The sequence below is a fragment of the Pelophylax lessonae genome (genome assembly GCF_965119305.1).
Source record: "Pelophylax lessonae genome assembly, chromosome: 5".
In the NCBI taxonomy this organism is placed as follows: Eukaryota; Metazoa; Chordata; class Amphibia; order Anura; family Ranidae; genus Pelophylax; species Pelophylax lessonae.
This window is the reverse complement of record NC_138772.1, coordinates 379,423,784-379,446,942: the sequence shown is the minus strand read 5'-3', so window position 1 is coordinate 379,446,942 and position 23,159 is coordinate 379,423,784. Positions and strand designations below refer to the sequence as shown.

Here is a 23,159-nt window from a genome sequence, read left to right as displayed (position 1 = left end):
TTACTGACACTAGTTTTCTTCATTCTGCTTGCCATTGATTCAGTCTCAGTCATGCTTTGGGCCAGTTCATTTATATTCACTGAGGAATTTGCTGTTCTGGGTCTAAATATTTCTTCCTGCAGTGTGTGTGCTGGTGAATTCTAAAGATTCAACTTTCTTGATCAGGTGAATGTCAGTTGTCATTCACCAGACCTAAAGCAGCGATAATGGGAACTGTTTAAAATCATCTTTGTTTTATTAGTTTGTCACTGATGTATTCAAAAGGTATTGTGATCCCTTGCAACCCCGAAACCCTATAAAATATTGAGAGCATTTAGATTATCAGTTTTGTGAGTTTCTATTCTTATTGTAGGACTAAGCATTTCAACTTGTCTTAGATAACTTTCTATACTTGATGAGCACCATCAGGTCCCATTCTTACCTGCATGGTGCAGGAATGAGCTTGCTGGGGTGTAATGTGTGTGTTATAAAAAAAAAAATATATATATATATTTACACAGTATCTCACAAAAGTGAGCACACCCCTCACATTTGTGTAATTATTTTATTATATCTTTTCATGTGACAACACTGAAGAAATTACACTTTGCTACAATGTAAAGTAGTGAGTGTACAGCTTGTATACCAGTGAAAATTTGCTGTCCCCCTCAAAGTAGCTCAACACACAGCCATTATTATCTAAATCGCTGGCAACAAAAGGGAGTACACCCCTAAGTAAAAATGTCCAAATCGGGCCTAAATAGCCATTTTCCCTCTCCGGTGTCATGTGACTCGTTAGTGTTACAAGGTCTTAAGTGTGAATGGGGAGCAGGTGTGTTAAATGTGGTGTTATCACTCTCTCATACTGGTCACTGGAAGTTCAACATTGCATCTCATGGCAAAGAACTCTCTGAAGATCTGAAAAAAAGAATTGTTTCTCTACATAAAGATGGCCAAGACTATAAGAAGATTGCCAAGACCCTGAAACTGAGCTGCAGCACGGTGGCTAGGACCATACAGCGGTTTAATAGGACAGGTGCAACTTAGAACAGGCCTCGCCATGGTCAGCCAAATAAGTTGAGTGCATGTGCTCAGTATCATATCCAGGGATTGTCTTTGGGAAATAGACAAATGAGTGCTGCCAGCATTGCTGCAGAGGTTGAAGGGGTGGGGGGTCAGCCTGTCAATGCTCAGGCCATACGCCGTGCACTGAATCAAATTGGTCTACATGAATCAAATTGGTTTACATGACTGTCTTCCCAGAAGGAAGCCTCTTCTAAAGATGATGCACAAGAAAGCTTGCAAACAGTTTGCTGAAGACAAGCAGACTAAGGACATGGATTACTGGAACCATTTCCTGTTGTCTGGAGTGATCAAGATTCACCTTTTTGGTTCAGATGGTGTCAAGCATGTGTGGCGGCAACCAGGTGAGTACAAAGACAAGTTTGTCTTGCCTACAGTCAAGCATGGTGGTAGGAGTGTCATGGTCTGGGGCTTCATGAGTGTTGCCGACACTGGAGAGCTACAGTTCATCGAGGGAACCATGAATGCCAACATGTACTGTGACATACTGAAGCAGAGCATGATCCCCTTCCTTGAAGACTGGGCCGCAGGGCAGTATTCCAACATAACAACCACAAACACTCCTCCAAGGTGACTATTGCCTTGCTAAAGAAGCTGAGGGTAAAGGTGATGGACTGGCCAAGCATGTCTCAAGATCTTAAAGTGGAGTTCCACCCATTTTTACATGGTGAGCTGTATGTAATCCCCTTCAAATATGCTTTTGGCAATGTAAACATTTTTTTTTTTTTTTAAGGAAATACCTTTAATCTTCTTTATTAAACTGCACTTCCGGGTCCTGCTGAGTTCGGCGATTACGTCACTCGGCAATTCGCAAGGGCTCCTGGGACATGTATCCCAGCAGCCCTTGCAATTCGCCTAGTGACTAAATATTGTGTGATTTCTAGTTCACAGGGATGTATTTCATTCAGTCCGCGCTCCGCCCCGCCTCCGCCCCACCTCCTCTCAGTGACTGAAAGCATTACATCCCGTAGAGCTCACTGAGAGGAGGCGGGGCGGAGGCGGGGCAGTTTGTCGGATGCATTATCCGATAGAAAGAGAGCAGAGGGGACAGAATCTAATGTCAGATTCTGCCTCGCTCTCTGCACTATCGCTGTACGGCTTCTTCTTATGTGAGATTTATACTGACAAATGGCGGAATATTATCTGAGTACAGAACAGTCACACAGCTCGGGGCACATTAAAGGGGCACTCTCACCGCACGGGGACACGGATGTAAAAGAGAACTTATGGGGACACGGATGTAAAAGAGAACTTATGGGGACACGGATGTAAAAGAGAACTTATGGGGACACGGATGTAAAAGAGAACTCATGGGGACACGGATGTAAAAGAGAACTCATGGGGACACGGATGTAAAAGAGAACTCATGGTGACACTGATGTAAAAGAGAACTCATGGTGACACTGATGTAAAAGAGAACTCATGGGGACACTGATGTAAAAGAGAACTCATGGGGACACTGATGTAAAAGAGAACTCATGGGGACACTGATGTAATAGAGAACTCATGGGGACAATGATGAAAAAGAGAACTCATGGGGACACTGATGTAAAAGAGAACTCATGGGGACACAGATGTAAAAGAGAATAGTATAGTACTGCCCATGTGCGGGATTTCCTGCTGCATTCTGGGTAGCCAGAATGAACAGCAATCAGGAAGAAGGTCACTAAGTCTTACACTGCGGCTTCAGATGCCCTTATTAAAGATAACGCACTGGCATCAATTTTTAAAAGTAAGATTTTCACTAAACAAATACACTGTTCAACTCATAAATATGCAAATAGCGGTTTTGCCAAGCGAGATGTATTAATATTAATGGGCTATTTTTGTTTAAAAAATGATTCTGAGGGTGGAACTCCGCATAACCCTATTGAGCATCTGTGGGGCATCCTCAAACAGAAGGTGGAAGAGTGCAAGGTCTCCGACATCCACCAGCCCCGTGATGTCGCCATGGAGGAGTGGAAGAGGACTCCAGTGGCATCCTGTGAAGCTCTGGTGAACTCAATGCCCAAGAGGGTTAAGGCAGTGCTGGAAGAAAATGGTGGCCACATAATATATTGACATTTGGGGACCAATTTGGACCTTTGCACTTAGGGGTGTACGCACTCTTGTTGCCAGCGGTTTGGACATGAAGTGTTGAGTTATTTTGAGGGGACAGCAAATTTGCACTGTTATACAAGCTGTACAACTCACTACTTTACATTGTAGCAAAGTGTAATTTCTTCAGTGTTGTCACATTAAAAGATATATTATATATTTCTACACAGCGCCTCCTGCAGACACCAGGTAGTTACTTCTGTCATGTTTTGTCATTTTATATCATGTCTTCTCTATTGTTTTATAGATCTTTTTTTTTTTTTTGTATACACTGTTTATATATATATATATATATATATATATATATAATACATACACACACACAAAAAATCCTTTATATCTTTTAATATATTTCTCATATTATTGCTTTTATATGTCATTTTTATCTCTATTGCTTGCTAAAACACTTCAAGTCCTCTATACTCCTCCACTTTCTTTTACTATTACCATGTTTATCATCATTCCAATATCCCTAATACATGCAATCAGAGCACATTGCTAACCATAACCTCCGCTACATCATCTTAACATCTGTCATATCCACAGCGCACCTCCCTCCAGTTCCTCCCATCTCCCCCGCCACCCACCTACCAGTAACATGTCAAAAGATCCATGCACAACCAATTTCCCTGTTACCTAGCACCTCCCTTTTCCCCGCCTCCCTGCTGCTTGTAAACGGGTTGTTTCTCAGTGGTCATAGGCCTGATGAATGAGCCGCACATGCTCCGAAACGCGTTACCGCCCACCACCACCACCTGACATTGGCTGCATGCATTCCAGCGTGGTTCCGGAAGCCCAGCCGCACCGCTGTGTCTCGACTCCTGCATACGCCAGCGTCGTCCTGGATACATGACAGCCGCAAGTCGCCTCTTCCGCACCACATCCGCAGAGGACAACGCTTAGCTCACAGGATCAACCATGTTATATGTCTTACCACTATGAATAATTCTGTCAGTGCTTTTAAATCTTTTGTGTTTCATAATATAATTTGTATGCTGCTCTTAGGGGCGCCTTGTACTTTTCTAATAATATAACTTAGATTACAAATTCTTCAGATTTATTTAAATTTATGCAAAAATAAATATATCCCACAACAAAAACTACTGCATCTAGTATTTTGTATGACCTCTATGATTTGTAAGGACAGCAGCAAGTCTCCTAGGCATGGAATGAAGTTAGCGACATATTGCAATTTCTATCTTCAAGACCTCTTTTAGAGCCTGGAGGGAGAGTGATGCTCAATTTGTCTCTTCAGAATTCCTCATAGGTGTTTGGGTTTAGATCAGGAGACATACGAAACTTGGCCACTGAATCACTGTCACCCTGTTCTTCAGAAGTGCAACAGTGGCCTTAGATGTGTGCTTTGAATCATTGTCATGTTGGAAAAGTGCACCACCACCAAGGGTATGGAGTGATGGTAGCATCTTCTCTTTCAATATAGAGCAGTACATCTGTGAATTCATGATACCGGTAGCACCCATGCAGCCCCATGGAAGGACACTGCCACCAGCATGTTTCACTGTAGGCATCATGCACTTTTCTTTGTTCTCCTGCAACGCCATACAGTTTTGAAGCCATCAGTTCCAAAAAACCTTTATCTTGGCAGCCTCACTCCAGAGTAGAGAGTCCCAGTAGTCGTCTTTTTCAGCGTGGACCCTGGCAAATTCTAGATCGGCTTTTTTTGTGCATGGGCTATAGGAGAGAATTCCTTCATGGAACGACACCCATGCATGCCATTCCTCTGCAGTGCACGCCATATTGTGTCATGGGAAACCATCACCCCAGTTTGGCTTTCTATTACTTTAGCTAACTGCAGTGAACGAGCATGGCGATTTTTGTCAACCCTTCTCAGAAGACTTTTGCTACAGTATTCTGACTGATATGTAAAGCTTTGCTGATTTTCTTGTAGCCTTTCTTGTAGCCTTCACTTTTCTTGTGTAAAGAAATTATTTTCTTTCTCAGGCCTTGACATTTCTCTTTCATGTGGTGCCATTGCTGACAGCATGAAATGGGAAGGGGTTTTCTTTAAGTACCACCCTTTTATAATTAACTGCTGGACACCTGTTTAATGAATAATTGGGGTGTATTCCTTTTTGCAACATGGTCTTGAAAGAATTTGTTAGGAAAAATTTTTTGTGTGTGCAGTTTAACACACCTTGGTTGCAATCAATGGCCCACATCTGTAGGAATATTTTGTAGTATAGTGTCCTATCGGAAATGTTGATTCTGAAAGGAAAGTAAAGGTTTTCTGACAAATCTGTTGGGGTGTACTCGTTAATGCTGAGAGATATATATTTATTAGGGACCGACCGATTATCAGCAAAGGTTACTGATATTGCCAATATTTTGGGAAAGTGCTTGTACCGGAGTGATGCCTGCAGCTAGAGACATCACCCTGGTATCTGTGTCCATAGCCGACGGTCGGCTGTCTTGTAATGACAACCGATGCGGCTGAGAAGCCACTCGGCTGTCATTACAAGGAGCGGGAGGGGACATCTACCCCTCCCCCCGCCTTCCGCAGCTTGCCCGGGTCTCCCGTCCCACCGGGAGACCTGGGCAACCAGCCTGCCCGGCCGCTGAAGGGTAGAGCCAAACAAAGCCACATTCGGCTCTGATCGGGTCTCCATGTAAAAACCGGGAAGTGATGTCTGTTTGTGGGGGATCTGTGACAGCTATGTGTGTAAAATCATTCCTACACACAGAACTGTTACAGATTTTGCAGATTCCCCAGCCCCCTTTCACTGAGCTCAGCGGGGAGAACTGTCACAGAGACCAGTGTCTGTTTGCATTGTGAAGGCTGTGATTGGACACAGCCGTCACATGATTGGGAGGGCCAATCACAGCGCCCATATCCCAATCTCGTCTTGGCTGTGTCTTGTGATCACAGCCTTCACAGGATCGCGCCACTGCGTGGCCTCACGGGCGCGAGCAGGCGCTCATTCTGAGGGATGTAGGGGAATGTCAACTCAGAACGACGGAGCTCCCACCCGGCTGTTTATATACAGTGGCTGGCTGGGAAGGTTAATTCAACTCCTAAGTTTAGCAATTTTAAAGTCCAACTTCAGGTACAAATCAAATTGAAATAATACATATATATGGGAAAGGTGCGTTCTGGCACCTCAAATGCAGTGCATTTGTGGCCACCAAATTGCATGTTCCATTGAATTTTGCAGCCCATTCAAATGAATGAACTGTCAAAACACCACACTGTGTGGGATTGCACAGGAACAGTTGCGTTCTGATGTGAACCGGCTCTCTTTCTTTCACACACCTATTCCTAAGGCATCCCACTGTTTCCTTCATGTGCCAAGCTAATTTCCTACCCTGGGGACCAGGCATTTCCCCCCTTCATTATCTTCAAGGCCATGAGTCCTCTCATTACTCCTGTGAGTTCTGCTTCTTGAGCTTTTGTGAGAGGATCCTGCCACTGGAAGAGTCATTTCCACTTAATAGGAAGTGTCCATATCATACAGACACAGTAAAATGGGCATTCGGATAGGTTTATTTTTGGTCATACCAGCAGTTAATGGGATGGGGGAGCTGTTTTAAGAAAAAAAATAAAACTGGTAATTGGGTATATTTTGAGAGAAAGGATTTTTAATATATTTTAAATGGATCATGTTGTCAATTTATGGGCAAATATAAATATCTGGTTTTGAATACTGCTGAATAACTTTTGGGGCAGGTGCAAGGACTAATTTTCATGATCTAACAGGCAAGCGATCATAAAATATAGTTTATTCCCCAAGTCCTGTTTACACCTGTGTGATTTGTTATGCTTTGGATGTTGCGTGACCGTGCACGACGAGAGGAATCTCATTATTGTCTGTGGGACCCATGTACAACAAAAAACATGTGAAAACTCATGAAAAATGCATTAAAGTTAATTTTAAGAAGTATGAAAAACACATTCACGTTGATCGTCTTTCCTTAGTTCGTGCCTGATAGGCACGAGTAAAGGAGCGCCGATCGGCGGCTCCCCTGACAGGGGGGGGGGGTCGGCACTGGTAATCAGATCATTGATTACCAGTGCAGACCCTCGGGGGGGGGGGGATGCCACTAGATCCACCAGGGATGCCCACTATGACCCCAGGGATGCCCACTATGACCCCAGGGATGCCCACTATGGCCACCAGGGAGCCCCCCATTGCCCTCCCCATCAGTGATGCCCACCAGTGTCCTCCCTATCAGTGCTGCCCACAAGTGCCCATCATTGCCATCCTTTAGTGTCGCCCACCAGTGCCCATTATTGCCCACCAGTGCCGCCTATCAGTGCCCATTAGTGCCCATCAGTGCCTCCCGTCAGTGCCGCCCATCAGTGCCCACCAATGCCGCCTATCAGTGCCCATCAGTGCCCGTCTGTGCCACCTATCAGTGTGCATCAATGCCGCCTATCAGTGCCCAGCAGTGCCGCCTATCAGTGCCCACCAATGCTGCATATCAGTGCCACATATCAGTGCCGCCTATCAGTGCCACCCCATCAGTGCCTCCTCATCAGTGCCTGTCAGTGCAGTCTCATCAGTGCAGGAAAAAACTTATTTATTTACAAAATTGTATAACATAAACAAAAAAACTTTTTTTTTTTTTTTTTTTTCAAACTTTTCGGTCTTTTTTTATTTGTTTAGCAAAAAGTAAAAATCGCACAGGTGATCACCACCAAAAGAAAGCTCTATTTGTGGGGGGAAAATGACATAAATTTGGTGTAGGTACAGTGTTGCATGACCGCGCAATTGTCATTCAAAATGCAACAGCGCTAAAAGGGGAAAATTGGCCTGGGCAGGAAGGGAGGGAAGTGCCCTGTATTAAAGTGGTTAATGTAAACTCTTTCATTAAAAAACAATTGTTAAACTGCATTAATGCAAAATAGGTACCATCAGATGCCCATACAATCTTTATACATATGATGTGCTCCGGAATCAGTAGTTAGGTGTGGGCAAAGACAATGAGATGTTCTAGCCCTTACAAACTTGGTCTTTACACACTGGAGTGCCTCAAGTGTTCTTATTTTAATGGCACTAGACCGTACTATCCTTATTTTAATGGCACTAGACCCTGCTATCCTTAACGCTAAGGGGAGCTTTTGTTTTTTAATTCAACCAGTAGGCTGAATTCCTCCAACCACACAAACCAGGTGGATGGAGAACCCCCTAAATCCAGGACTGTGTATTTTAACAGCAAAACTTGATGCTGTCTGAATACACATAGTTTTCTAACGTGTTAATTTGACATAAGTTGATCTAACCATCCACTTCTGTCAAGCAGGGAGATCCACACACTGATCGAAATTTGGCTGGTTCAGCAGGGTATTTCAATTCATCTGTTGCCAGCCCTGGTTCCACTCCAACATGCCTGCGTGACTTCATTGTGGCTTGCATACGACTTCTTTAACAGAAGTTAATGCTAGTCGTGTTGAAGTCACACCAAAACTGGTGTAGGAACCGGAGCAACTTGAGTCGCACAGATTAGAAATGTTCCATTGCCGTTAATGGGGTGTGACTTGTCATGTGACTTTGAACTCTCAAGTTGCATGACAAGTCGCAGCAGTGTGAGCCAGGGCTAAGCCTCTGTTTGATCTACAGTTGCCATGATGCTGCACATTTGATCAGCTCTGACGCCAGCCGTTTAAGGGGTAGACAGTTCGGTTGAGAGCTGAAATAAGAACAATAGTAACTGTAAGGCCTTGTTCAGGGCATGCTAAAGCATACACCCGTGGAAGACTGTGTTTGCCTGCATAGGGATGCACAGTTGTTCTGTTCATCCCCATGCAGGTAGTCCCATTGATGTCAATTAAGACGCAGTGTGTCTATGGACATAGCCGTTGCTCCCAATCTGACATGCATGTAAGTGCGAATGCGTGCGGGTGTGTGTCGCCAAACTTACGCAGTGTGTACATGCAGGCGCTGCTTCCCAATTGACTTCAATGGAACTGCCTGCATGGGGATGCAGGAAATACCTGTGAGTTTCTGTTCAGGTTAACCTGACAATCTGGGTAGCTCGTGTGACCGAGGCCTAACCGTTATAATTTACGACGTGCCTTAAATGTAACTCTTTAGGGAAATCATTAAATCAGTGAGTTTAGTTCTGCTAAAAAAGATGGCATTGGAAGTCAATTTGAGGTTCCCTGCTAATACTGCTTCTTAACTCCTGTTTTGTAGTGGAAAGGTATACTTTAAATGTATGCTTTGTAGAGTGTATCTGTCTCATCTTATCACAAGAGAGCAGCTGTTACAGAATGGGATTGGTCCTTGAATTCTTCATAGCATTGCCAGCTAAGTGGTAAGCCTTAGGGAGCAGTAAACTAGCATCTCAGAAGCTCCTTTATAGCAAGACTTGGGGGAGTGCTTGATAAATCAGTGGAACCTGATGGGTGATGTGGGCATTCTTTTACATTCAGGAATTTATCTTCAAAGTACTGTACCTACATACCATCACTAGTTTATAGCTGTATTTTCGATCTTTCTGATTTCTAAAATATTTCTTATTTTGAAAACAATATCCACGCTGCTGGAGTTTGCTCTTGGCTCTCTACAAGCCTGAAGTATTTTTTTTCCATCAGTTCCTGCTTACATATATATTTTTATTTAGACCCTTTTGTCTTTATATGGGCATAGAAATATAAAGGCTGACCCCATTGTAAAAAGTACAGGCTCTGGGGCTGTCATCCCTGCTTCACTACTCAGCAAGCCATTAACATGAAACTAGCATGCAGCCAGTAAAATCTGAACTTTTTTTTGGTTGCTTATTTTAGGTCAGTAATTTGCTATCTGGGTTGAGCTGCTAGACCGGCATGTATTCAAATACTTTTTATTTTGCTTTGCTTGATTTTTCCTTTGTTGCAGTCTTTTCTTTGTTGTAAAAGGATATGTTCAATTTCAATATGTATGCTTTCATATATTTTTTTTTAACTAGGCATGTAGAAGTTTGCTGTAGCATGGGCAGTGTATGGCTGAAGATTTATTATGCTACAAAGGGGATGGGAATATGTTACTGGGCGTATCCATGATAGTAAAAATTATTAAGTGATAAATATAAAAAGTAAAGCTTGTTCAAATGTACTATTTGGAAGCATTTGGTGTATTGAATATATGTAGAATATTAATAAGGATGTATAGCCAAAACAATTTTTTGTAGTTGTTGGTAGTGTAAGAAAAGATTAGAACCCCTGTCATGTTTTAATTGCTTTTTCCCTTCTGGGGAGAGTCTCCATCTCTATTTGTCCCCGTGAATGGGAAAGATAGTGATAGGAAATGTAAAATGTTAACAATGGAACAAGACGGGGATGAGGGGACATTTTGGAAAAAATAGGGGCCCCTTTTCAGTGGAAGCTGACTGAGAAGGGATTTCTTTGGCTTCTGTTGCTTTCAGGACAAAGTTGAGAGAAATCCTCGGAAAAAGCCAAAAATGAACTGGAAGGTTGTTTAATCTACCCATAGGTTTGGCTATATGTACTCTTCCTAATGACTTTGAATGACAGAATTTAGAAAAATCAATAACATAGTGTTTTTCTTTCTTTCAGCTGAATTGGAGTTTGTCCAGATCATTATCATAATCGTGGTCATAACTGTAATGGTGGTTGTAATTGTCTGCCTTTTGAATCATTATAAACTGTCTACGTGGTCCATCATTAACAGACAAAGCCAAAGTAGAAGACAGGAAGAAGCCCTACAGCCGGTGAGTTGTAGACCTTTCTCTGCTATTTGATGGTGTACAGCATTAGGAGATGATGAGAAACAGCCATAAAGCATCATTATTTCAAAGTAGAAAAAAAAGTAGTTTGAAGATGTTAAAATTTCATCACCAATTTCACCCAGGTGTACGTTTATGAAACTGAGAATTTTTCTCTCAGTTCACTTCTCGGCAGTGCTCAGAGGAAAATTATCTCCTCTGGAACCTGTTTATGGAGTGGAGAACTTCAGTTCTCACAGGGAGAACAGAGAAGTGTTTCCACTGAAAACAGCTGAGATCCATGTAAAAGTGAATGGGCTGTCTGTAATCTCGTGAGACATAGCGAGATTACAGTATGAGAAAATCAATAAAACACACTGGTGCCCATTTATTAGGCAGCGGTAAAGTACCCCTGCTAAGTACACGGGCATTCTCGGAGTAGACCCCCACCTCATGTTAAAAAAGAGTCCCCCCTACACAAAATATAAATGTGTGTATATATATGTATGTATGTGTGTATATAATGTATGTGTGTGTATACATATATAATAGCAAGGGGACATGTCTTTGGGGGGGTTGGGGGGTCTGATCGAGGAAGAAGGATGTCCATCTTCCTTATTCCCCTCAGTTCTTCTGGTATTCTGTCTTCTCTCCCTTATTCTATACCTCTGGGCTGGTGAATCTGGGAGTGTGAGCTCTGGCACAGATCACAGCTTCATGAACTGGCTATTTCTGTGCCAGTCAATGACCGATTCTCTGTGTGAAGATGATTAGCGGAGAACGTGTTCTCCCCCGATCTTTCATAAACCGATAATGATCCGAGATGAGCTGCGATCATCAGGATCGCTGTTCATCTCCGTTTCATTAACGGACACCTCAGTGAATAACCAGTTAGTTTGGAGTAAAATGTTGCTAGTTAACTGGGGGGAAAAAAAACTCCTGGAATCCTGGTTGCCTTAAAACTCATTTCAATTTTCATGCCCGATTTTAAATACATCAATCCCATCAAGGTGAATTCCAATCTCTTGGAATTTGAGGTGTATGCGTATTTTTTTTTTTTTTTTTTTTTCATTTTTTTCCTTTCTTTTGTCCAACTGATTTTTATTTAACAATTTTTTCAAACTACAATTCACAGTGGTACAAAATATAAAAGATTATTAATACAAGTATTGCTATGAGAGGCATAACGAAACTTATAACAAGGAGTCAGAGGTATTTATTCCACGCGGGATGAGTTAAGAAACCACATAAATGTGTATACCAATAGCTACAATTGCATCGGCTTTGATATAAAAGGAGAGACTGAAGTTTTGCAAATAAATATTTAGACAGAATTTACAGACACATGACAAGTACTCAACACCAGAACCTGTTCATATGGCCTAATTTCCACAGTAACAATATTTTTCAACTATGTGTGCTGATAAGAGATTCAAGGCTCCCAATGTTTGTAAAAGTGCGTCAAAGTGCCATCAGTATGGGCCATAATTTGTTCATATCGATAGGCTTCGTCTACCTGTTTATTTCACTAACCATTGGAGACAAATCAGATTTCCATTTCCTAGTCAGTTAGTCTTGTTGCCAGAAGAATGTTCATTGACCTAAGTGCTGACGGATAGTGGCCAACCTGTACACTTAAGATGGCTTGTTTTTTGATTATTCCCATTATTTTGGAAGACTCCTTTCCAAAAACTTTTAAGATGGGGGTATTCCCAGAGCATATGGAGAAAAATGCCCACTATGCCCTAGCAGCGCCAGCACTCATTTCAACTATAATTTTCTAATTTTGCAGTAATTTAGGGTGTATAATACCAATGAAGGAGTATTTCTTGGGCTATTTGTTCAGTGTGTAGCTGATCTTGTGTAGCATTGATTTAAGTTTAACAGCTTTTTTCCATTGGTCCTCCGTTAAGTGGGAAGCGATAACGACTTTCCATTTTTTGAAAGGGGAAGAATTTTGTGAAGATATTTTTTTGTTGTAGCAAATTGTAAAACAAGGATATCCCTTTCATAGATGTACTTGGATCATTCCAATAGGCTCAAGCTTTGTTTGGTACTCTGATAGGGTTTAAAGGGTGAGCTTTTAGGAATAGAGCTATTCTGGTGAAAGTGTAGTGTTCTGTAATTGGGAGGGAATATCTCTGCAACATTATGTTGAATGGGATAACCTTCCCTTCTTTTTTTCTTTTCTAAGAAAAACTGTCTCACAAGTATGACATGAAGTCCTTACCTGAATCACACAGAATGTTTTTGCACTCGTTCTTCCATTGTGTTCAGCTGTGATTTGGATTCAGACAGTTGAAAGGGTAAAGGATAGTTTCCTCTTGACAGTGCACTTCTAAAACAGCTCTTGGCATTGAGGTTCCATTTTGCGTTTTGTGATGGGAGGCATGTGTCTGGCATGACCCAGACAGCTGACTGAACATTGCGCCTTTGCTCTGTAGGCTGGGTGAAAGGCGTAGCTGCAGGAGGCAGTCACTTCTCATTAGGATAGGCAGTAGATAGGATTTTCTGGTGCTCCAGGGAAGCCATTCTAGTGGAAGTCCTTTGTATTTATAAATTTCATTTATTTATTTTCACCAGTCATTTCAGGACAAGAATGTGTCCTCCATTTACAGCAGCAGTAAACAAGCCAAAAAAATAAATGAATATTTGGAGCTAAACCAGTTCCTCGATGCTCTTATTCTAGGTATGGTAAATATTAATGGTTTTTATGTATTTTTCAATACAAACACACACAAAAAAGAAAAGAAAATCAGAAAAACGAACTGTTCACATGTGACGAAACTTCACTTATAGTCTTGTCATTTATGTCTGAGGAAAAAAGCAAGCAATGTAAATGGTTTTGAGAATTGCTTGCGTCATTTGGAAATTTTTGCCTTTGATTTCGAGATGCAATTGATTTACAAGCACCAGATTTTCCAACAGACTTTAAATAACTCTACATTCACCTGTGGGTCAAAGTTAGAAAAATATTTTTTTTGGGTCATAGTGGCCTTCAGGTTTGGGCAGATATCCAACATGTCATTCTCAACACAAGTCCATTTCTGTTCTTGAGTACATTGATGGCTCCCTTATATGGAAGGTTTATTAAAAAAAATAATTTATTATAGAAAATCTGTATTAACATAGACGATGCCTTTGAACTATTTTTTTTTTTTTTTTTAAGTTTTTTTTTAATCTTATTTAACCGCTTCCATACAGAGCAGTTAGACACCCTTCCTGCCCAGACCAATTTTCAGCTTTCAGCACTCTCACAATTTGAATGACAATGGCTCAGTCATGCTACACTGTAACCAAACAAAATTTTTATCATTTTTTTCACACAAATAGAGCTTTCTTTTGGTGGTATTTGATCACAACTGGGGTTTTTTTTTTTCGTGATATATGCAAAAAAAGAGCAAAAATTTTGAAAAAAAAACACTTTTTTTTAGTTTCAATTATGAAATTTTGCAAAAAATTAATTTTTCTTCATACATTTGGGCCAAAATGTATACTGCTACATGTCTCTGGTAAAATTAACCCAAATTAGTTTATATTATTTAGTCTGTGTGAAAGTTATTGAGTCTAGAAGCTATGGTACCAATTACTGAAAATTGATCACACCAGATGTACTGACTGCCTATCTCCTTTCTTGAGGCCCTGAAATGTCAGGACAGTACAAATACCGACCAAATGACCCCTTTTTGTAAAGTAGACAGTCCAAGGTATTTAGTGAGAGGCATGGTGAGTTTTTTGAAGTTGTAATTTTTTCCCACAATTCTTGGGAACATGAAGAAAAAAATTTTTTTTTCTTTTTTTTTCCCACAAAGTTGTCAATTTATAAGCTATTTCTAACACATAGCATGTACACAGCAAAAATTACACCCAAAAATACATTCTGCTACTCCTTCCGAGTATGGCGATACCACATGTGTGAGACTTTTACACAGCCTGGCCACAAAAAGAGACTCCACGTCCAAGAAGCACATTCAGGCGTTCTAGGAGCATAAATACACATAAAACTTTCTTACTACCTATCACACTTTTCAAGGATCTAGGGCACCAATACAATGGAAAAGTCCACAAAATGACCCCATTTTGGAAAGCAAACACTCCAACGTATATTCTATGAGGCATTATGGGTCGTTTGAACATATCATTTTTTTCCACAGGTTTTTGGAAAATGTGGGAAAAAAATGAAAACTTTTTTTTTTTACACAAAGTTGTCAATTTATAGGATATTCCTAACACATAGCATGTACACAGCAAAAATGACACCCCAAAATACATTCTGCCACTCCTCCTGAGTATGGCAATACCACATGTGTGAGACTTTTTCACAGCCTAGCCATATGGAGGGGCCTAACATCCAAGGAGCATCATCATGCATCCTAGCCACTTGCCTAGGCCTATTTTTGACATTTGGTGTTTACAAGCTAAAATCAGTTGTTTTGCTAGAAAACTGCTTAGAACCCCCAAACATTATATATTTTTTTTAGCAGAGACCCTAGAGAATAAAATGGAGATTATTGCAATATTTTTTATCACACCGTATTTGCGCAGAGGTCTTCCAAACGCAATTGTTTTGGAAAAAAATCACTTTTTTTAATTAAAAAATAAGAAACCAGTAAAGTTAGCCCAATTTTTTTCCATAATGTGAAAGATAATGTTACGCCGAGTAAATAGATACCCAACATGTCATGTTTCAAAATTGCGCACGCTCACGGAATGGCGACAAACTTTGGTACTTAAAAATCCCCATAGGCGACAATTTAAAAATTTCTACAGGTTGCCATCTTTGAGTTACAGAGGAGGTCTAGGGCTCAAATTATTCCCCTTGCTCTAACGATCGCGGCGATACCTCACATGTGTGGTTTGAACACCGTTTACATATGTGGGCGGGGTTTCTGTATGCATTCGCTTCTGCGCGCTAGCTAACGGGGACAGGGCGCTTTAATTTTTTTTTTTTTTTTTACTATTTATTTTATTTTATTTTTTATTTTTACACCGTTTAAAAAAAAAAAAAAATTATCATTTCTATTTCTATTAAAAGAAATGTAAATATTCCTCGTAATAGAAATAGGCACGACAGGACCTCTTTTTTGTGAGATCTGGGGTCAAAAAGTCCTCAGATCTCACAAGTACACTAAAAGATATAAAAAAAAAAAAAAATTATTATAGAAAATGAAAAAAAAAAAAAAAAAGGACCTTTAAACCGGTTGCTAGGCAACAACATTTTCCATAGCTCCGGTCCTCCAAGACCATAGAGTCAAGTGAGGGCAAGCTTGCCCTCACTCGACATCCTGTCTGTGAGGATTCGGGACCGGATCGTTTTCCCCGCTGCCGGCGGGTCCGGTAAGCGGGGAAAAGGACCGGAACGCGTCGGGAGGGGGGGGCGCCTCTTCCGCCATCCCGGAAGGGTGATCCCACGGCGAATCCGCCGCTGGGACCACCCTTATCGGAAAGCCAACCGTCCACCGTTTAAAAAAATACCAGGGTTATGGCAGCTATCTGCTGCCATAACACCGGTATTTAGGTTTAAACGGAGGATGTATATAAACCTTTTTGGACTTGGACATGGTGGCTGTATGAAGGGTGACAGGTACTCGGGTACTTTGTTGGGCAGGTGACAGGTACTCTGGTACTGATGAGCAGGTGGCAGGTACTCGGGTACTCCGATAGGCAGGTGACAGGTACTCGGGTACTCTGATGGGCAGGTGACAGGCAGGTGATAGGTACTGATGAGTAGTACTCACTGACTGATAGGTGATAGGTGATACTGTACTGATGGGTACTGATGATCAGTACTGATACGTGATAGGTACTGATGAGTACTGATGAGTAGTGATGGGTACTGATGAGCAGGTGGCAAGTACTTGGGTACTTCAGGCGTCAGGTACTCTGATGAGCAGGTGGAAGGTACTCGGGTACTCTGATGGGTAGGTGACAGGTACTCAGGTACTCTGATGACGGGTACTCCGTTGACAGGTACTCAAAGTACCCGAGTACCTGTCATCAGAGTACCCGAGTACCCGTCATCAGAGTACCTGTCATCAGAGTACCCGAGTACCCGTCATCAGAGTACCCGAGTACCCGTCATCAGAGTACCCGAGTACCCGTCATCAGAGTACCCGAGTACCCGTCATCAGAGTACCCGAGTACCCGTCATCAGAGTACCCGAGTACCCGTCATCAGAGTACCCGAGTACCCGTCATCAGAGTACCCGAGTACCCGTCATCAGAGTACCCGAGTACCTGTCATCAGAGTACCTGTCATCAGAGTACCCGAGTACCTGTCATCAGAGTACCCGAGTACCTGTCATCAGAGTACCCGAGTACCTGTCATCAGAGTACCCGAGTACCTGTCATCAGAGTACCCGAGTACCTGTCATCAGAGTACCCGAATACCTGTCACCAGCCCATCAGAGTACCCGAGTACCTGTCATCTGAGTACCTGATGGGCTGGTGACAGGTACTCGGGTACTTTGATGGGCTAGTGATAGGTGCTCTTTATTGGGGGGGGGCAATCAGTGTGTTTAGGGTGCACTGTAGTTGGTAACTAGCTGTTACCACAATCTCCTCCTCACACAGGATCAGTGTGTGAGGAGGAGAACACGGTGACAGCTAGTTACCGTGTTCTCTGTTGACATTTGTGACCGGCTGTGATTGGACACAGCCGGTCACGTGGTAAAGAGCCAATTTCATTTCATTGGCTCTTTACCTAGATCGGGGATCGACTCTGTCCGAGGGACGAGCCTCGTCCCCGATCGCTGCTCTGCGCGCCCCCGGGGGCGCGCATTGCAGAGAGAACGAGCGGCTCGTGCTGGAGCCGCTCATGTGATCGGCTGTGATTGACACAGCCGATCACGTGGTAAACAGCCAATTTCTATTGGCTGTTTACCTTGATCAGGGATGGGCTATGTCCGAGGGACGAGCCTCATCCCTGATCGCGCCACTGTGCGCCGCCGGGGGCGCGCACTGGCTGCTAGAACGGGCCGACGTCATATGACGGCGGCCCGGATCTAGACAACCACTTTGCCGACGTCATTTTACATGACTCGGTATGGAAGTGGTTAAATAACTGACCTGAAACAATCATGCAGCCACTCAATTCAAAACACCTTATCTGCATATTTGTTCCAACTCTGTATTTTAGAAAGTATTGTCTCAAACGACCGCCAGGTAATATGCATTTACAGTAGAGGTTAGCAATGACAATACATGCTTCTCTTAGTACAGAATTAATTATCCTTCAAACAATGATGACCACAAGGTTTTTATAAAAGGAAACCTCCAACAGCTTCATATAGTCTAATTTACATAATACCCGCTGAGGGCATGTTTCTTTTCATGAATAATACAAAATTAATTTGTATAAAATCTTGCAAAAGTTTTTATTGCGATTGGTCCAAACTTTTCTACTTCATCTTCCATGGCTAACCAGAAAATACACAAAATCTATCCAATGAAAACAACGCACCAGTATTCTAGATTTATAAGTGGAAGCAAAGAACAATTCCCTATAAATTCCTATTTATAATTGAGATCACTGATATCAGCATACCTTTAGTGTACATGGTATTACCATCTATATAAATCCAGATGTTACTCTTCGCTCCAGCTACATTTTAACAGACTGGTCTAGGGGGTCCTTTGATGTAGATACCTTTTTTACTCTGAGGTATCTACAATCTTCTCAAGCATCACTCTGTTTCAGAATACTGTAGCTGAAACCTGATTGGGCCTGGGTTTCTGTGTACAAAAAACATATGTATTGGTAAAATACACAGAATGCCATTAATAAATCCATTTGAAAATGCTGGGTGCTCAGCTCTTTTCCTGGTCCAAAAGCTTCAATTCTTTGAGTCAGATCACAGATGTCAGAACAAAGCCAAGACTCCTAATTTGCATACTTATTTTGAATCCAAAACTGCTAAAGGCCTTCGATCAACATCATAGAAGTAGTATTGTAAGAAGGGATTGGGTAAGGTAGCCTCTGTAATCCCCCCCCCCCCCCTAACTACAGTTTAACTTTAAGAATCTAGGGTACTCCAGTACCTGGAAGTGATGTCATGACATTGTTTCTGAGTTTTTTACATTGGAGACCCAATCAGAGCCGAATGAGGCTTTGTTCGGGTCTGCAGCCAGCCGGTGGATGTGTCGGCTGGTCGCTCGGGTCTCCCGGGAGGGTGCATCCCCTCCTGCTCCTTTATAATGACAAATGAGCGGCTGCTCAGCTGGTTCAGTTGTCATTACAAGAAAACAGACGGTCGGCTCTGAAAAACAGTACCAGGGTGATGCCTCTAGCTGCAGTGGTACAACCACTTGAAGCAATATCGGTCATATCAGCAAGTTTGTGGCCAATACGATACTTCAAAAAAGTGAATATCAGTCTCCGATAATCAGCCCAACCGATTAATCGGTCGATCCCTAGTATGAATATTTACAGCAGCATTGATAGGCAGGCAGACTGATGAAAATGTCTGTTGTGAACATTTTATTGTTTAACTGAACATAAAAAAAATTGTGCCCATTTTCATTTTTACCCAAGGAAAATTATAAAAGAAAGCAACCAGCCTCATTGGAAGCTCTTACTTTGTTCTTGATAGGATCGCAAAATATGCAGCATTGATACATTTTATTTCATTCAGCTTTTTAGTACTTGCTAGCAAATTTCTTATTCTGTACACTGACTGTGGTACATGCGCAGTATAGTGTACAATGAAGTTGGGTGCTAAGTTATAGTAGCTCGAGTGTGCATGCATGGCAGTACAGTGCCTTGCAAAAATATTCACCCCCTTGGCTTTTTACTTATTTTGTTACGTTCCAGCTTAAGTTCAATGTTTTGTTAATCTGAATTTTTTGTGATGGATCAGAACACAATAGTCTAAGTTGGTGAAGTGAAATGAAAAAAATATATACATAAAACAATTTTTTAGAAATCGAAAACAGAAAATTGGCATGTGCGTATGTATTCACCCCCTTTGTTATGAAGCCCATAAAAAGCTCTGGTGCAACCAATTACCTTCATAAGTCACATAATTAGTGAAATGATGTCCACCTGTGTGCAATCTAAATGTCACATGATCATTTACATCATTACATATACACACCTTTTTTGAAAGGCCCCAGAGGCTGCAACACCTAAGCAAAAGGCACCACTAAGCAAACACTGCCATGAAGACCAAGGAACTCTTCAAACAAGTAAGGGACAATGTTGTTAAGTACAAGTCAGGGTTAAGTTATAAAAAAAATCCAAATCCCCAGGAGCACCATCAAATCTATCATAACCAAATGGAAAGAACATGGCACAACAGCAAACCTGCCAAGAGACGGCCGCCCACCAAAACTCACGGACCAGGCAAGAAGGGCATTGATTGGAGAGGCAGCACAGAGACCCAAGGTAATCCTGGAGGAGCTGCAGAGTTCCACAGCAGAGACTAGAGTATCTGTACATAGGAGGACAATAAGACATACGCTCCATAGAATTGGACTTTATGGCAGAGTGGCCAGAAGACAGCCATTACTTTCAGCAAAAAACAAAATGGCACGTTTTGAGTTTGCCAAAAGGCATGTGGGAGACCCCAAAATGTATGGAGGAAGGTGCTCTGGTCTGATTTAACTAAAATTTAACTTTTTGGCCATCAAAGAAAACGTTATGTCTGTCGCAAACTCAACACATTACAACACCCAAAGAACACCATCCCCACAGTGAAACATGGTGGCAGCAGCATCATGCTGTGGGGATGTTTTTCAGCAGCCAGGGCTGGGAAACTGGTCAGAGTTAAGGGAAAGATGGATGGTGCTAAATACAGGGATATTCTTGAGCAAAACCTGTACCATTCTGTCCGTGATTTTGAGGCTAGGACGGAGGTTCACCTTCCAGCAGGACAATGACCCCAAACACATTGCTAAAGCAACACTTGAGTGGTTTAAGGGGAAACATATACATGTGTTGGAATGACCTAGTCAAAGCCCAGAACTCAATCCAATGGAAAATCTTTGGTCAGACTTAGATTGCTGTTCACAAGCGCAAACAATCCAACTTGAAGGAGCTGGAGCAGTTTTGCAAGAAGGAATGGGCAAAAATCCCAGTGGAAAAATGTGGCAAGCTCATAGAGACTTATCCAAAGCGACTTGAAGCTGTGATTGCCGCAAAAGGTGGCTCTACAAAGTATTGACTTTAGGGGGGTGAATAGTTATGCACATTGACTTTTTCTGTTATGTCCTATTTGTTGTTTGCTTCACAATAAAAAATCTTCAAAGTTTTGGGCATGTTCTGTAAATTAAATGTTGCAAATCCTCAAACAATCCATGTTAATTCCAGGTTCTGAGGCAACAAAACGCGAAAAATGCCAAGGGAGTGAATACTTTTGCAAGGCACTGGATCCTCATCAGTGCCTGTCCAATGGGGGAACCAAGAAAACAGATTCAGGAAAATGGCATAGCCCTGGTGGGTACAGAGTGGATGTGGGGAGCTTTCTTGCACCTCACATTGCTGGAGAAGAGCAGACCCAAAGGTAAGTTTGTCATTATGTGCAAATAAGCTATGCATATGTGCACATTATGGCAACTGCTGGCTGCCCCACCAAGGTTTACTTCTGCTTTAAAAATGACTATAGTCACTAATATGATTGTTTGGGTCTGAATAAAAATCAGCAAATGCATGTTTAGGCTGAAAATATTTTCAACGCTGAAAATATTTTCAAATTTCTTTTAAAGAATGTAAATAATGTGTCTTCTGATTTTGATGGTATTTTGTTAAAAGAATGATTGCAAAATAAAAAAAAGATGCAAAATTCAAGTGCATATGGTTAGCTCTAGAGAAACAAATAGATAATTTTTATGTGATATGTTGCAGGATGTTGCCAAAGCGTTAGCTAGCCTGATAGGAGCTATTGACATTTTACCAGTTTCAAAATCGTGTAACAGCGGTGCCCTCTACTGGCCGTCAGCATCTTGTACATGCACTGATTACATAACATCGTACTCATAAGATCCAAAATGTTTGGCAGTCAAGTATGCATCAAGTGCTGCAGACTAAAACTATTCCAAGTCGCTTATGCTACCGCTAGACTCCTGTACATCCAGATCCAGGAACAGATATTCCAAGGGGGTGATCCTTGCCACCAGTAACTTGAAGACAGAACTGGGTTATAAAGAGCCACTCCCCTTTTCCTTCTAGGACACATCCAGAATTTTACAAGTTCTGTTAGCATTTCTATATATATATATTTTTTTTTTTTTTATAATTGTAGATTTTACATAGTTGCCTAATGAAACATTAGTTGATATTTGTAAATTATTTTTAAATATCTATATGCCTTCTGGACTTTGTATTTCACTAAAGAATCATCATAAATGTGTTTGTACCACCTATCTTGATCGCTACCACATGGTATACCGTGTTTCAGCCTTGATGTCTTAAACCAAATGTGCCATGAACAAAAATAACCAACAACAGAAGCCCCTGATGGATGTTGTCACCTACAGTGCCATAAAAATGTATTCATACCCCTTGAAATTTTCCACATTTTTTCATGTTCCAACCAAAAACATGTATTTCATTGGGATTTTATGTGATAGACCAACACAAAGTGGCACATAATTGTGAATTGGAAGGAAAATAAATGGTTTTCAAATTTTTGAAAAGTGTGGCATGCATTTGTATTCAGCCCCCTTTACTCAATACCCCTAACTAAAATCTAGTGCAACAATTTGCCTTCAAAAGTCACCTAGTTAGTAAATAGAGTCCACCTGTGTGTAATTTAATCTCGGTATAAATACAGCTGTTCTGTGAAGCACTTAGAGAATTGTTAGAGAACCTTAGTGAACAAACTGCATCATGAAGACCAAGAAAGCACACCAGACAGGTCAGGAATAAAGTTGTGGAGAAATTTAAAATAGGGTTAGGTTATAAAAAATGTTTCCCAAGCTTTGAACATCTCATGGGGCACTGTTCAATCCATCATCCGAACATGGAAAGAGTATGGCACAACTGGAAATCTACCAAGACATGGCCGCCCACCCAAACTGACAGGCTTGGCAAGGAGAGCATTCATCAGAGAAGCAGCCAAGAGGCCTATGGAAACTCTGGTGGAGATGCAGAGATCCACAGCTTAGGTGGGAGAATCTGTCAACAGAACGATTAGTAGTGTACTCCACAAATCCGGCCTTTATGGAAGAGAGGCAAGACGAAAGCCAATGTTGAAAGAAAGCCATAAGTCCCATTTGCAGCTTGTGAGAAGCCTTGTGGGGGACACAGCAAACATGTGGAAGAAGCTGCTCTGGTCAAATGAGACCAACATTTTACTTTTTGGCCTTAATAAGCAAAACACTATGTGTGGCAGAAGA

The 23,159-nt window shown here is 41.7% G+C and overlaps 1 protein-coding gene across 2 annotated transcripts in view; it reads left to right on the top strand.

Annotated features, from left to right (window-relative positions):
* Positions 1–23,159, top strand: part of LDLRAD4 (low density lipoprotein receptor class A domain containing 4) — a 532,001-nt gene that overhangs the window by 494,013 nt on the left and 14,829 nt on the right. For both annotated transcript variants that reach the window (XM_082258487.1, XM_082258488.1), the window contains one exon: positions 10,676–10,830. In XM_082258487.1, the coding sequence (XP_082114613.1) occupies positions 10,676–10,830 (155 nt within the window). The remainder of the gene's footprint in view (positions 1–10,675; positions 10,831–23,159) is intronic.